This window comes from Podarcis filfolensis (assembly GCF_964270895.1).
Source record: "Podarcis filfolensis genome assembly, chromosome: 3".
NCBI lineage: Eukaryota > Metazoa > Chordata > Lepidosauria > Squamata > Lacertidae > Podarcis > Podarcis filfolensis.
The window spans coordinates 61,271,663-61,287,773 of NC_139606.1; the positions used below are offsets into that span (position 1 = coordinate 61,271,663).

At 41.8% G+C, this 16,111-nt stretch overlaps 1 protein-coding gene across 6 annotated transcripts in view; it reads right to left on the reverse strand.

Moving 5' to 3' along the window:
• Positions 1-1,373: 1,373 nt before the first annotated feature.
• Positions 1,374-16,111, reverse strand: part of MAP7 (microtubule associated protein 7) — a 98,774-nt gene continuing 84,036 nt past the window's right edge. For all 6 annotated transcript variants that reach the window (XM_083607697.1, XM_083607696.1, XM_083607694.1 and 3 more), the window contains exons 9-18: positions 15,874-15,974; positions 14,299-14,576; positions 13,170-13,353; positions 12,139-12,331; positions 9,594-9,689; positions 7,820-7,870; positions 7,456-7,498; positions 6,215-6,344; positions 3,074-3,306; positions 1,374-2,187 (exon numbers count right to left, since the gene is read on the reverse strand). In XM_083607697.1, coding sequence (XP_083463823.1) covers positions 2,177-2,187; positions 3,074-3,306; positions 6,215-6,344; positions 7,456-7,498; positions 7,820-7,870; positions 9,594-9,689; positions 12,139-12,331; positions 13,170-13,353; positions 14,299-14,576; positions 15,874-15,974 — 1,320 coding nt within the window. In that variant the 3' untranslated portion in view covers positions 1,374-2,176. The remainder of the gene's footprint in view (positions 2,188-3,073; positions 3,307-6,214; positions 6,345-7,455; positions 7,499-7,819; positions 7,871-9,593; positions 9,690-12,138; positions 12,332-13,169; positions 13,354-14,298; positions 14,577-15,873; positions 15,975-16,111) is intronic.

Sequence of the window (16,111 nt, forward strand, 5' to 3'; positions counted from 1 at the left end):
AGAGGAAAGATGTGTTCACAAACGGAAAGCACATTCAGACCCTGCCGCTCCACTGACATGAATGGGAAAGCCTGTCTGTTCAGGAGTTCCACTGTGCACACAGGAGTCAGGATGACACTGGTGGCTATTTTCTCTCAGCCTTCTGCTGAAAAATAAAAAGGGTTTAAAAACTAAGTACTGCCCTCTATACAGGAAACAGGAACACAGCAGTTTTGTATTAACCTAAAGTGCATCATCTGAAACCCATCTCCAACTCGAACACAAAAGAGCTAAGATGAAATTTCCTCTATTCAGCTCCCCAAATAGACACATTATATTTGTTCAACAGCAACCAGTGCACCAACAAGTAAATATTAAAAGTGCACATGTTTTATATGAAGTTTACTTGATACTTATATCCTATATAGAAGCAAAAACTACATATTTTGGGCATTTAAAAAAATAATAATAGCTATGTACAGAGAGCATAGAGAACAACATAAAAATATTTTGTTTTTGCTATACTACAATTACTAAGAAGTCCAGTCTGGCTTTTGTTCCTCTCCTCCAATTTACTCTAGCCCACAAAGCAGCATCGTCTCACATAATTCCCAACACAGTTGGCATAATTTTCTTTGACACAGCATGCACCCAATAAATTACATGAATTCAAGTGCATTGCAAATCACTTCTCTTTATGACAGCATCCCCTTGGAGACTGATTTCCTGCTACACACTAACTGCCCAATCACACACTAACACCCAGCACTCCTTTTGACTTGAACTGGCACATCATCCAGCACTTTAAAGTGCAACGTATCACTTTAGCGATATCCACTTACATAGCAAGTTTGATATAAAAGCAAAAGACCAAACTGAAAGGTAAGCAATGTTTTTACAGGTCTGGGTATAGCAGTGGGAGGTGCAAAATCAGAGGGGGGAAATGTCAGGGGCAGCACATGGAATCACAGGATATGAGAGCTTCCTGTTGAACATACAACTTTTACCTGAGTAGCCTGCAGCACTTGTACGCTGAAACAATCCTAACCAGGGTTGCTCAGTCTAAGTCAATCAGGCTACAGGCAGCCCAAGACCTGCTGTCCCTGCCAGAACCTCAACAGAAAGGACTGGAGCCTTCCAAATTATTTTCTATCGCAGTACTTGTTGACCACACACAGAGGTCTGCATTTCCAAAACACCATGAGAAAAAGATCTGGTCCGGGTGTGTAGGAGTCTCTTGCATCAATCACATCATCAGCTAGAGAGAGCTCTCCACTCCCCATTATTATCCAAGTATAGGGCTGAATGACCCACATCATGCCAGAAGATTTTGCTTTTATCCCCTGCATTCCCTTACAGAAGGGAAAGTAGGAAAAATCAAGTTTACAATGTAGTTTTTAAGCACATTTTCTATGATTTATTTTGTACAGAACAAAATTAATAAATACATTATCTAGGATAACAACAGGTTTTCCATTTCATCCATGAAAAAATAATGCTTTCGATTTTTCACATTTTAAAACCTGCTATGTTATTTTATTTTTTAGAAGAAAATGCAAGAAGACAGTAGTGATGCCTAAATATACAGAATGTCCATGTAGGAGTTACATTTACAAGAACCTGATACAGAAGCCTCTATGTTGCCCCCATAATTAAGAGTTCTCTGCAATAATATTTAAACCAAAAGGCTTAAATAAAAAAACACCCCAGTAGCCCTACTTGTAGAGCAGTGAGGCATTTACTTTTCAAGTATTCAATCCGTAAAATGTAAAAGATACTTTGCTGATTTTACATACCTTTTAAAACCAAATACCCATCTTCAAAAACAACAGAAAACAAGTCCATTACCCCAATCAGCCCGTTATTGTTAGAATCCAGTGAAGCTTTTGTCTTCAAGAATGCAGAAAATATCTGTTATGCTAACCAAAGGAACTTGCTGGATATAAGCAATTTATGCACATGAAACATGATTTTTCCTAGTGGTGAGATCTATTTGATAGAAAGGTAATCCAAGTCTATTCCCAATAAATTCTTCTGCTGGTTTTACTATGGCCTTTAAAAAAACCAAAAAAACAGTGTCCAAGAAATCTTTAGAAAACTCGAGAGTGCAAAAACTACCACACTCCTTCATAGCATGGAAGGAACTCCACTGGCTGCAGAGACTTTTATGCCACCTTTGGTAATTTGTAAGCAGAGATCAGACAACTTCTAGAAGAAAAGCCAATAAAGTGCAAATTAGCAGAGAAGGAAAGTTCTTTATAGGGAACAAACAGCAAAAAAGAGTACTTTTATTATAATAAAAACACGCCGGCTACTTCTGTGGGCAGAAGGAGAGAGAAGAGGTGATTTTCACCGATTCTCCCTTCCACCCATCCTGTGCCACCTGCAAATATGTTTGATAGAGTTGAGGGACTTTCTGGAACAGTGTAGGAGATATGAGGGTGGGAGGCTGAAGGGAGAAATCAGTGGATCGTTAGCAGAGCCTCCATTGGGTCAGAGTTCCTTCAATCAATGGAGGGAGCCCTCCCATTCATGGAAGAGAAGCTCAAGTTCCAAGTCACAGACAGAAAATGTTAATCAAGGACTTAGTTGCTTCATATGGTGATCACATGCAAAAGAGAATAGAATTGCTGAGTAGCAGAGGATGATCTTACAGATGCATCTTGTCATGAAGGGGTAAAAAGAGCTGCACTGGTTGATGTTTCTATTCCTGTACCTCTGCTAAAGTTATAAGAACCCTGCCCTTTGCATCTTGTCATCTTGCCTCACCCTTATATCAAAACAGCCGGTTTCTTAAAGAACACACATTTGGGTGGAGAAAGGATGAGGTATATGCTCTTTCTCTTTGCGGTGAATAATTCATTCCAATCTTAGATTGGCCCAGTGAATCGAACCAGCAGGTTCCTAGTTATTTCTATCTTTCCAACTGGGCTGCAACATGACAAACGTTTTTAAAGCAGAGGTTATACAATTTGTTCCATGTCCTGAACTTGCACTTAATACAAAAATTGAATCCAGACACTTGCTAGAAACATCTCGGATGCCACACTTCACGCCCATTAGAAAATCAACAAGAGATTTAAAACAAACCTACCTGCTGTTTGATGTGTTTGAACGTTATCTACCTGAGGCAATGGCCCTAGGGTCCCCTTCTCTTCAAAGGCCAAAATGGGAGTCAAAGAAATGTCAGGGCTATTTTTATCATCATTGTTCATAGCATCCAGCCTGGATGGTTTCGTTCCCATGGGCAAGCTGATGACCTCCTCAAAATTATCATTCTGCATAGACACTCCGTTTTCATTTGGATGTTTTCCTGGGTTGAGATTACTGAAATATAATGAAAATACCTTACGGATTATAAAACATTTTAAAGATTATTTTTCTTCTACATTTGCATGCTACACTACTGTATACGGTATGCGAAGTTTAGTACTTGCACCATTTTTGTTGAAGTAAAGAATTAATTTCCACCACTGACAATAATTAGGTCACAAAAGATTAAGTGCTTTTCAGCCAAATGCTTTCCTTTGAATGTCTGTTTCTCCTCTAAGAAAAAGCAGCGGTGCTACACATTGGCCAGGGCCTTTCCCACAAGTTGAAGATCAATGTCCTATTTTTGATAGAATCCTCCCACTATCTAGCATTCTAACATCCTGATTCCTATAACTTTTTTAATGTATAAGCTCACATTGCTTTTATCCATACAAGAATAATCATGACAGGAGAAATAGTATTATACAGTGGTACCTTGGTTTAAGAACAGCCCTGTTTACGAACTATTTGGTATACAAACTCTGCAAAACCTGAAGTAGTGTTCCGGTTAGTGAACTTTACCTCGGTCTAAGAATGGAAGCCGAATGGTGGAAGGGCACCAGCAGCAGGAGGCCTCATAAGGTAAAGCACACCTCAGTTTAAGAACGGCTTTGGTTTAAGAACGGACTTCCGGAATGGATTAAGTTAGTAAACCGAGGTACCACTGTATAAAGAAGTCAGTACTAACTCTGTGTAACTGACTGCATATTATGCAGTTTCATTTCCAGAGTCAAACAATCGCATCACATCTATGTAATAATAATAATTATAGTAGTAGTAATAGCAGTAATAGTAATTTATTATTTATACCCTGCCCATCTGGCTGGGTTTCCCCAGCCACTACAGTAACATTATTCCATTAAATAGAATATGAAACAATTGCTACACTGTTAAAACATTGATTTCACTGGAATCAACACAAGCTGCACAGCAGTGACAAGAATATAATAGCTCGGATGGTTAGAGGGTGGTGCTGATAATGCCAAGGTTACAGGTTCGATTCCCGTATGGGACAGCTGCATATTCCTGAATTGCAGGGGGTTGGACTAGATGATCCTCAGGGACCCTTCCAACTCTACAATTCTATGAAAACAACTGTTCAAAACTCTCTTAGATGAATTTACAGTGCTGTCTTTGTTTTTCATACACTGGCAATATGAAGCATTTGCCTGATGCTAGACTAGCTTCTGTTAATGTAAACTCGCAGCTCAGTGGAAGAGCGCATGGTTTGCAAAAATAGGAGGTTGACACTTCAGTCTTTAATCATTCTGGTTAAAAAGATCTCAGACAGCCATGCTGGGAAAGTCCTCTGCTAGAGGCCCTAGAGAATCATTAGCCATGGGAATAGACAAAAATGGTTTAGATGCATCAAATGGTCTGATTCAGTATATAGCTCCATCTGTTGGATTACACCAACTTTAAAAGAAGATTAAACAAATTCATGGAGGATAAGGCTATCAATGGCTAATAGTCACACTTTCATTGTTAGAAGAGGTAATCTTCTGAATACCAGTTTCTGCGAAGTGCAGGTGGGAAGAGTACTTTTGTGCTCATGCCCAGCTCGCATGCTTTCCCAGGCATCTGGTTGGCCACTGTGAGAACAGGATGCTAGACTAGATAGGTCACTGGAGGGGCAGGCTCTTCTTAACATTTATGTACACAGAATTTTGTCAGGCACCAATGGTGCAAAATGAGTTACAATGCAAATACTGTTGGTCATGTCAAAATAGTGGCCAATAACAAATTTTCAGCACTTCTAACCCATGAGCGTCAAGAAGGTGTCCTCTGATTTAACAATTCAATATTATTTATGCAAACTGGATGCATCAGGTATTCTTGTTTTAGTCTCCTAGCAGCCTCCCTGCCTTTCTGCCAATATATACCTCTCTAGAGTTTACACAATTTGCAGATATAACATTCAATCTAAAGAGACAGATAACCGATATACACAATGATAAATATTGACAGCCAGGTGGTACTTGCTAATTAATTTGAAACAGAATTAAACATTGGCGGGTGCAGTTTTCCCTTTAAATACTGAACATATTTCACTTTTAATGAGCTTTGTATAGTGTTAAGGGTTGGAGTAGCTGTTTTTATTTTGCCTTAAGGCACCTTTCCTGCTCTGGCACAATAACCAGTGCTGTTCAGGTTGGCCATCCTTGTTGCTTTGTTGTTCATGGATATGCAGATGACGATTTGGTCATCATAAGGAACGGTAGTTAGTTTAAAATGAAAAGTGGAAGCTTCCGACCACCTCTTCGTGAGCGTGAAAGATGAGGAGAGGAGAAGGGACATGCCTAAGCACAAGGTTCTCGATGGCTTATTCTGAAGAGTGGGAAACAAGCTTCCTCCAAGCTTTTGTGTGAAAAGTGTGACTGCGAGAAGCTAGATAGCTGTGCCGCTGCTATGCTGTGCCCAGGAAGTGCAAAGAAATCTTTGTATACACAAAGGATAGTCTTGCTCTGATTCTAGTTATAAAAAAGCTTTTAAAAAACTCAGAGACATGCTGACTGACACTCATGTAAGAGAGCTAGCATTCTTTTCTGTACAATGAAAAGCAGAAATCTAGCAATGTATTTTCTACAGCAACTTCTTTTTCAATAATGGTGTAGTGCAGATAGGAGGAGAAAATGTCTCATTAAAATTTAAAAGGTATGCTCTTAGCTACCAAGCAGCAAGCTGTGCTTTTAAGTGGTTTGATAAGAACGACAATATTTAATGTAGGAACATTTGACAGACACTGAATACAGCAGTACTCAGTGTATTTGATTGCTGGGGGTTGTTTGGTTGTGTTGAGCAGGTATGAAAACTTTCTGATGGAGACACCCAAAAAGGGAAAATAGTCTGATTTAATACGCTTTCATCTCAGTAAGAAGAAACATCAGGTATTGCTAGAGACATCTCAGTTCAGGTCTCTCACCTGTCAAGGTTGATTGTGGGCTGATGAGAAATTAGCACGTGGGTATGGGTGAGCAATTCCCCGTTCCGTGGAGATTCTGGCACACACTGAACCTGAGAACCCATCGCAGGGCTTAATGGAGTACTCACAGCTAGAGAAAGGGGGGAAAGTTTTCCACATCACTTTTGACAGAAAAGGGTGCATTTACTTCAATCCATGTGCATGCTCAGAACAGAAAAGGCAGCAGATAACAGGAGAGGAACAATTATGAGGAGTTCCTCCTACTGATGTGGATGACAAGCCACAAAATGACTATGACTATCTATGACAGAATAAACATGAACATGAGGAAGCCAATGTGCCAAACATGCACACAGAAAAATTAGATCTGAATAACCTGTTTGAGATACAAGCCGCTCATCTGGATCATTCTTAGTTGTACCAACAGACTTACTTTTTCCCCTGTGTTAATTCCATAGCACATCCTTCTCAAACCCGGTGCCTTCCAGATGTTTTTGACTCCAGGCCCCCATCACCCCTGACCATTGGCTGGTTGGGGCTGATGGGAGTTGGGAGACCAAAACATCTGGAGAGTTCCTGGTTGGGAAAGGTTGTCTTAGCACATCATATGTGCTTAAAGCAAAGACAGAAATAGAGGGTTCTGCATCCAATTAAGCTCTGCAAACAACTTGGTTTCCCTCTTGGTGTTAGGAAAACCTCTAATATCTAATTAGTAACAACATCATGGCTTGACAAAACAATCTAGCAAGAAATCTCTCCTTTTGCACCTCTTTTGTTTAGAAATCGTAACAGATAATTTATGCCCTTCCAATTTCATGTTTTAAAAAATGCAAATAAAAGTAATTTATGACAGTAGCATAATTACACTTGAAATCAGTGACCCGGCCATGGCCATAGATCATGTGCAGCTGGAAAGACTGATGATTTTGCCCATACTAATTAAAACTGACCCCCAACTGACTAATTATTTAAAGCTTTGGTTGATTAATCTGGCAATTAAACTAATAAAAGCTTGTATTCCTAATTATATATTTAATTGCACACTGATAATTATATATTTAATTGCACACATAATTATGTTTGTAGCAGACTATCATGTGCTTTCACATGCTTTGATTCATCATTGACTTTTCATTAAATATATTTGGACTGCTAGCTTTTAAAATTCTCTCCTACTCAAGTCATGCTGTGAATAATAATCATTTCAGAACGAAAGTAGATGCGGATCAAGAAAGTAATACCTGTTTCCTTTGCTATCTCCCCATTTTGCTGCTCATTTGATTTCTGTAAAATAAATCATTTTTTAAAAAATAAAAAAGTTAGAAGGTCCACTGACAGATAATAATAATAATAATAAATTTTATTTATATCCCGCCCTCCCCAGCCGAAGCCAGGCTCAGGGCAGCTAACAACAATACAACAGTACAACAGTACAACAGTACAACACAACACAACACTCTAAAATCATTCATTATAAAATTAATTCAAATCAAACCAATGGCAACCATTGGGCCAGAGCTCCGCAAAGAGCTCCGCAAAGATAATGTATCTATATATGAAGGTAGGAATGTTTTCTACAAAGAGAGGATGAAGTGAAGTATCTACCTTCTCTGCAGCTTCTGTTCTCCTAGTTCTTTTCATAATTTCCTCAAGACGCTGCAAAGAAAATAAAAATACCCTTTACTGTGGTTAGTCTTTAACTACGTGCTGTGAACACATTGTGAACTCTCTTTTTAATGTATGTGTTCCTATACCAGATATGGGGAACCAATGGCTCTTCAAATGCTGGTGAACTACAGCTCCCATCAACCAGGACAACTGGGAAAACTGGCTGGGGCTGATGGGAGTGGGAGTTCCAACAGCATCTGGAGGGCTACAGGTTCATAGTACTGAATCGGAAACTGGTACTTACTACAGACATGCCAATGTTGCCACTTCTTTTTCTTCCTATTGTTGTGGAATTAAGTGCCCTGACACTGATTTCCTGAAATGAGCTGTTTCTATCTCAAGAACCCAGCAGCAGGATAAAAAGGTACAGGTAAAGGTAAAGGACCCCTGGATGGCTAAGTCCAGTCAAAGGCGACTATGGGGTTGCGGCGCTCATCTCACTTCAGGCTGAGGGAGCTGGTGTTTGTCCACAGACAGCTTCCGGGTCATGTGGCCAGCAGGACTAAACTACTTCTGGCGCAACAGAAGCCAGAGCTCACAGAAACGCCATTTACCTTCCCACCGCAGCGGTACCTATTTATCTACTTGCACTGGTGTGCTTTTGAACTGCTAGGTTGGCAGGAGCTGGGACAGAGCAACAGGAGCTCACCCTGTTGTACAGATTCAAACTGCTGACCTTCCGATCAAGACCAAGAGGCTCAGTGGTTTAGACCACAGCACCACCCGCTCCCTACAGGGGGAGATGGCAGCAGTGGGAGGAAGATGGTGAACAAGCTGCCTCCTTGCATGCTCCCCCTCCTGGTTCCCTCCTCTCATGCTCCAGTCCCCCTTGCTACCATGTCCTCCTCTGCCATTTCTCTGTCCCCCTGAGACAGAAACATTCTCAAGAAACTTATTCTCCAACAGGCAGGATGGAAGGGGGAGGTGGCAGTGACGGACTGGCCGGGTAGCATGTATCACCATCCAGTTTCTTTTTAACAGGCACCATCACACTATAAGCAGCGAGTTCGAAGCACATCACTCACTGCAAAGCTTGTTTTGGGGGTTTCCCACCATGCAAATGGGTGGAATGGAAGAGGCCACCCCTGTTGCCACAATGTACATGTTTGGACTAACAAATATGAAGAGAAGCCTCATCGTATATGCATAGATCAGGGATGGAAAAACTGTGGCCTGAGGGCCACTTGTGGGTCTTGGCCCAGTTTAATGTGGGAGGCATAGAAGGGGAAATAGGGTGATAGAGGGGAAATGGGGTGGCAGAAACAAGGAAGGAAGGAAGGAAGGAAGGAAGGAAGGAAGGAAGGAAGGGGATGCCCATTTCTGGTTTTGGCCCCACCCACCACCAGCATGTGGCCCCCAACAGATTATCCCTGATAGAATGTGGCCCTTAACAAAAAAAGATATCCCCAGAAGTATAGGTCCTCCCTGTGATTTGCAACTCTGATTGTGCAGGGTTCCAAATCAGAGGGATAATTTGTGCACATGCAGCATGGACACATGGAGGGTGCAGGGCCAGAAGAGGCCCTCTTGTAAAGGAAGGTCCCCGGAAAATGGCTGGAGTGTCTTCTATTAGGAAATCTGGCACTCAAGCTCAACCACCGCCCACCCACAAGGCTAAATTGCAGGAAATTCCAATGGCCACCTGCCCTAATGGGAAGGTTCCAGCCACACACAAGATCCCGTTCCACATGCCCATGTGCCTTCCTGTTACCTTCTTCCTTTCCAAGCGCTCTTGTTCTTCTCTCTGGAAATGCTTTTCACGCTCTAACCGAATCTGCTCTTCTCGTAACCGAGCCTCTTCTTCCTTCTAAATGCCAACACAGCAAAGGAAAACATGGATTAACTCATCTATCAACAAACATTTGCTTATCTGCTCATCGAGTTTTTAACTAACCTGACGGTTCACTTCCATGTCTGCAATCCCACAAGCAGGCACCAAGAGGCTGTGTCAGTACAGCAGTGTTTGCATCATAATTCTTTTCTATTTCCATACTGAAATCAGCTTCTAATAGATTTCATAAGCAGCTTACAATTGGGCCGGGGGGGGGTGGAGGGGAGGGTGCTGCTGCTCACAAAAGAACCTCACTGGATGTGCAATCTCATTACTTCTCTGTATTTCAATCACAGTGCTTTCCAAATTAAAATGTGGGCTTCTAAATTCAACCCTGTGCTTCTATACAGCCTCCTCCAAAAATTAAAATGCCAATGTTCCTGTTTAAAGGATCATTAGTTTTCCTGGGAGTACATAATTCTTACATCCACGGTTACTCTTGATGTCTGTATTTATCACCAAGTACCTCCTTTTCTCTGTACATGGATGATATGTTGGGAGGATACATTGAAAACTGTGTTCAAGGGGCCAAACTACACAAGATGCTAAATGCATCTTTGTACTGAACATGCAGGTTTTAATAAATTGCACTATCTTGTGGGGGCAGTGTCTGATAATGAGTGGAATCAGAGCAGGTGCAAAGGGGGAGCTTAACCCTTTCCTCTCCTGCTGTAACCCTGAGAGGAATTCCTCCTTCTGAAGGTGCTATTTGCCCTGGGAGTTGCAGGGGTGGGGCGGGGCACAGAAAGAGTTCTTAGAAAAGGGATTTCCCCTCGCATGTCAAAGCAGAAATGTACTGCATGATATGGATGTGACTCAGTCTGGATTTAATCCTGTATTAGTCCCACTGGTTTCAATGGGTCTTCTCTAAATGCTACTAAATCTGGATCCAACCTTATATTCCAAGTTAAAGATGGAGAACTGGAACAGGGAAAAGGCTAGTTTTGATCTCACTAGAAGCAGACTATTTCAACAAAACCGCTAAAGCAAAAATATGAAACCCAGCATGAACCAGGAGAAACATGTTGTATTCCTAGCAGAGCCTAATTTGAGTCTGCTGCCTCCTCCCACATTCCATCTTATGACTGTGACTAACTGGCTTCTTACATCAGCCAACTTTTTCACCTCCCCCACCCCTCACTTGGTTTACCATCTCATCTGAGAACTCTGGAGAACTCAAAAGTTTCTACACTATTTTGTGACGTTTTAGTTGGCCTAATTAAAGTATTGCCCTAAGGTGGCAATGCTTATTGTCCAAAGTGGGTACATTTGTTTTTTGCAGGAATGCAGGGTGCCTAAATGTAGACCAGTGTGGTGCTGTGGGATGTTAGGTTTGGACACATGAGGTGGTACGACTTGTGTGTCTAAACCAGGAATTCTCTAGGGTGATAAGGATGTTTTCTCTTAGCCTCCCAAATTTGTACTTGATACAGTGTATGTGGAGAGATGATTTTCAGAGCCCATGGGTAAAAAATTTACAACTGAAAATTACGGCAATGGGAATCTCCCCATCCAAATTACTAGAGCAGGACATAGCTCCAGTTAAAAGAACAGTAACCTGTAAACTAGAGGACTTGCAGCAGAAAATGGTCTTGGGCAATGGTACCTGCTCACCTCTAAACCTTGGTTTATTACCCCTCTTAAGGCTCCCAAACTATTTGAATTCCTTAACTTCTTCGGCTCATAGATATGCCTTTGTAAAGGCAAGATTCAACACCTTCCCATCGAACGTGCTGAGAAATAGATTCTCCAATGGACAGATATCGCTCTTATGTGATTGTAATTGTGGGGCACCGGAATCGTTGCATCACATAATTCTTGACTGTGCTTTTCACTCATTGGCCAGGAGCAAGTTTCTTGCTCAATATCTAAAAGGAATTGCCGATGGTACAAATGAAGCCAAACTGAGATATCTATTAAATGATGATGACCCCCTAAGATCACTCATGGTTGCCAGATTCTTGATCAGCGTCCTATCCCTAAAGAAGAGAAATTGACTCCTGTGCGGCTTGGATAATCCCTTTAAACTATGATCTATGTTTTAGGTTGTAATTAGGTGATATCACCATTGATGTCTTCTACTAATTTATGAGCAGAGGGCGATGTTTATGTTACAAATTTATTGTAATGTATGATGTTGGTCTTTTGTTTTTATTTTGCTTTGGTTCTTGTCTGTTGTTTGTAAGTTTTGGCGGTTTTAAATTTGGAGGTTTAAGTACATTATGTTGGTATGGGAAACTGTCGTGTGATGGGCCAATGGCCGTAATAAAGATCAATATAATAATATATAATGTTTTCTCTTCCCTTCATTTCTTAATTTCATCTCGAGAGTTTCCACCAGTTCAGAAAGTCACATAAGCATCCTTTAGCTATCTCTGCAATACACCCTGATAAAAATGTGAAAATCCTCTTTAATTTCTAAAACCTGCTTCTGAAGGTGTTCCATTTCCTCTCGTTCTTTCTTTTCTTTTTCTTCTGCCAGGCGGCACAACTGCTCCTCTTCTTCCTGCTTATGTTCTGCCTCTTTCTGCTTCCTCTCTGCTTCCTGTTTCTGAGCCTCCTCCTCTCGGCGAGCTCTTTCTTCCGCTATCCTCTGGGCCAGCTCCTCCTTCTTTTGTCTACGAGCATCAAGAATGAGCCTCAGAAGAATGTACAGTAGGGGAGAAACAAGCGGCAGACAGCAGCAGTTCATAACACAAAAAGTAAAAAGAAGAGTTTTCCTTCTCTGGAAACACAGAGACTCACTCATTCTTTGGGTGGACACCATTAGTAAGGGCCAAATCATACTTCTCTCTGGCCTGTGCCAATTCAGAGTGCAGGGGGCAACACAAGCTGGGAGTCTATTGTGTGAGGGTTTACCAAAGTAAGAACTCCTCTTCCATGCATTCAGCAGAGGCGAATTTAGGGGAGCACGACTGGTTCCCCTGCACAGGGCGTGGCGGTGCCTTCCTACTTCCTTCCCAAAGCCTGGTAAGCACTGGGCTTTGGGAAGAGCTGGGAGGGCTCTGACAAGGTCCTAGAATCCTCCTGCCTTCTTCCCAAAGCCTAGTTAGCACTTGGGCAGCTTAGGGAAGAAGACAGGACCTTGCCCAGAGCCTTGTGCCTCCTTCCCAAACCCAATGCTTCTCTTACCCGCCTTTGGGAAGTGGCTTTGGACCGAAGGGTGTCAAATTTTGACCTCAGACAGGGCACCACATTACCCTGCATTCTGTTCTCATTATGGCTGGGAAATACCTGGTTTTCAACATCACAATATATATCACCAACCAAACATCGTGATATACCCATATATCATGATTTCTGAAATAAGGTGGAACTATGTAGATGCAAACAGTAGGGCTGGGCAATATCTGGTTTTCAACATTGTGATTTGGGGGGCTATGACTCATGCAAAGAAATGTTAAGCTGTGCTAAAAGGGCATCTTCTACATCTCTTCTAAATGTTGAGATTGTCACCTTTCAGTCTCTTCCCTCTCTCTTCTTTCCTGCTCTTCCCGCTCTCGTTGTTCCCGGGCCAGCCTTCTTTTTTCGCTAAGCAACCTGGTTGCTTCTTCTGGGTCTGTTGTCCCCGCAGAAGGCTTGCTAGAGATAGGAGGTGGTGAAGCAACTGAAGGAGCAGAGGGCAAAACTGGAGCAGCAACTGAAAAAGTAAGAAAGGAATATTCAGCAATGCATATTCTGTGTACCTGGACATCCTAGCATCTTGGTGATATTAGAGGTGAGAGGGGGAGAGGGAGAGAGAGAGAGAGAGAGAGAAAGAAAGAAAGAAAGAAAGAAATTAAATAAATAAATAGCATCTGTAAGTGGTTTAAGAAAAACAGCATAAAATATTCATTAAAACAGTGGTAAAACAGACTTTGAAAGCAGTACACACAGTCCAATTATCAAAATCTAGAGAAATCCACAGCTAAAAAAGCACAAATACACTTATTAAAATTACATGTCCGGGTAGAGTTGCCTAAACAAAAAAGTTTTTATCAGGTGTCAAAAATCAGGAAACATTTATGCAACTTCTGTAACTAGGAGGAAATTTTAAATTGCCAAGGCAGGGTCTGCTAGCTGATGTTGAGAAAAGGAGGTAGGCAGAAGCTGCCCAGAGTTGCAGTGTAGTAGTAATAATAATAATAATAATAATAATAATAATAATAATAATAAATGAGTGGTGAGAGAGGAGGGGGAGGGAGAAGCAGCAGCCCCTCCCTGCTTGCTCCCTCAGGTCCAGAGGGTGGGTGAATTAATGAGTGAACAAGATGACAGTGGCAACAGTGGTGAGGAGGGGAAGAACATGGCAGCAATGGTAGTGCTAAGGCAGCTAAGGTAGTGCTAAGGCTAAGCCCATTAAAGCAAGGGTTGCCCTCACCAAGGAGGAGGCCACTGTGGGTTTTCTTGCCTGACGGCTCTCCAAAATTTGGAGTCTCAACAAAGACAATGAATGTGAAGCATTTTGAAATCATTAAACTTGGAGGCCTGCCACAACTCCCCCCACTGGCTTTAGCGAATCAAAATGGCACCCAAATGCTACCTGTTTGGAAGATGGGCCAGGGTAGTTAGGAGCACATTGGAATGCTAATAAGTCAAGTCTTACTTTGTGTGGTCTCTGTTTTACAAGGGAGTGCTTCTTGGTTTGTAACCACTGTGGGACTGATGGTTGCTTTCACATGGTCCGTCTTTTCTTCAGTGGTCTTCTCAGACTCCCGCTGTATTTCTTTTTTCACATTTTCCACCTTGCGGTCATTTTTGGTGGGTCGGATGTTGCCAGGGGAGGGAGGGCGTTGTTGAGCGGAAGAGATTCTGGATGATCCATGTGCTGAAACCACCTTTTTGGGTGTTCCAGGCAAGAAAGGTAAAGACCTAGAGGCATGCCTGTTGGAGCCGTAAAGGAACAGTAACAGCAACATTAATAGCTGATAACTTATCTTCAAGACTAGCAAGAACAGAACTAAATACAGATAAGCATTTAGCTGTGAACAGTCATGAAGAATACTGCAATCATGCTGAGAAGCTTTCCCTTTTTTCTTGCCAATGGGTAAAGATTATGCTGGCACCATGGAAACAGGATTGCCTTCACTAGATGTAGAACAATGGGTTATTATAACTCTGGGACTTTCCATGCAAAAGGTCCTAGGTTCAATCATTGGCATCTCCAGAGAGAGCTGAATCTGAAACCCTGGAGAGCAGCTGCCAATCAATGGAGACAGTAACGAATGAGATGGACCACTGATCTGACTCAGTATAAAGCATCTCCCTGTGTTCTGCTATCTTCTTCCGTGTCTTGCAAAGGTCAAAAGTCTGCCTCAACCGAGAGTTCTCTAATATGAGAAACTCCCTGTGGCCCAGAACCAAGCACTTCTGTAAACAGCATACCAAAGAGGCATTTTTCAAAAAAGCAGCCTTTCCAATGTCTCACGGCAAAGCACTTGGAACTAAAGACCACTCTCAAGAGCAATCTGTGATATAGCAAGGGCTGTTCAGAGTGGGGGTGGGAAGTTACAAACCCCACTGGACATAACAAAACATGCAACAGCAACATACAGCAGCAACAACAACCCTGATGTGTGTAAATGAACTCTTTGGATCCTGAGCAGTGTGTGTGTGTGTGTGTGTGTGTGTGTGTGTGTTTATTTATAAATAAATAAATAAATAAATAAAAGTATCTGTACACTACCATAAAAGGATTACTATACTGCCATATCATTAAACATCAGGGTGGTTCTTCAAACATTTGTTAACTGTACAATGGTCCTAGAGTGCAAAACAAGGCAGATGAGTAGTGGCCATTTTCTTAGCTACAAGGTAGCTATCATGTGGTGTGAAATGCCTTACTCTCTGTACTTTCATACAGATGTCAGCTGCATGTTTAGCAGGCTGTGGGAAGCATGTCCACTTTAGTTTGTGCATGCATGATCGTCCTCTGCTTACATCAGAGACAGAGTGTCCCAGTCTGGTGTGATATCACAGTCTGTTCCAATATTCTCCAGGGTCAAGTGGTTAAAGAAGGCCTTCCTGATAATCCAGAGGTGAGTGGGTGGAAAATCAGAGTAGGGCCACTCCTCTAACAGTTGCACTTTCTTTCCATTTCTATGCACATTCTATTTTCCCAGCAAATGCTGGCTGAAAACAGCACTTAAAGCGATTCACAGGCGGCCAGCCAATTACTTACCAAGCAGCTGATTTGCTTCTGAAGGTAGCAGGTGAACGTGATCTTTTTTTGCCAGATGGGTTAGACAACGAAAGGACCTTTTCCTTTTCTTTTCTGCTCATCTAAAATTTGACAAAGAGGTTCAATCAGCCACATCACCATGTGATTTAATAAGCAGTACTTTGCACATTGCGCATGGGAAAAGAGATAGTACACAAAGAAAGGCAGCCTTTACTATTAAATTTGATAGTATCTGGTG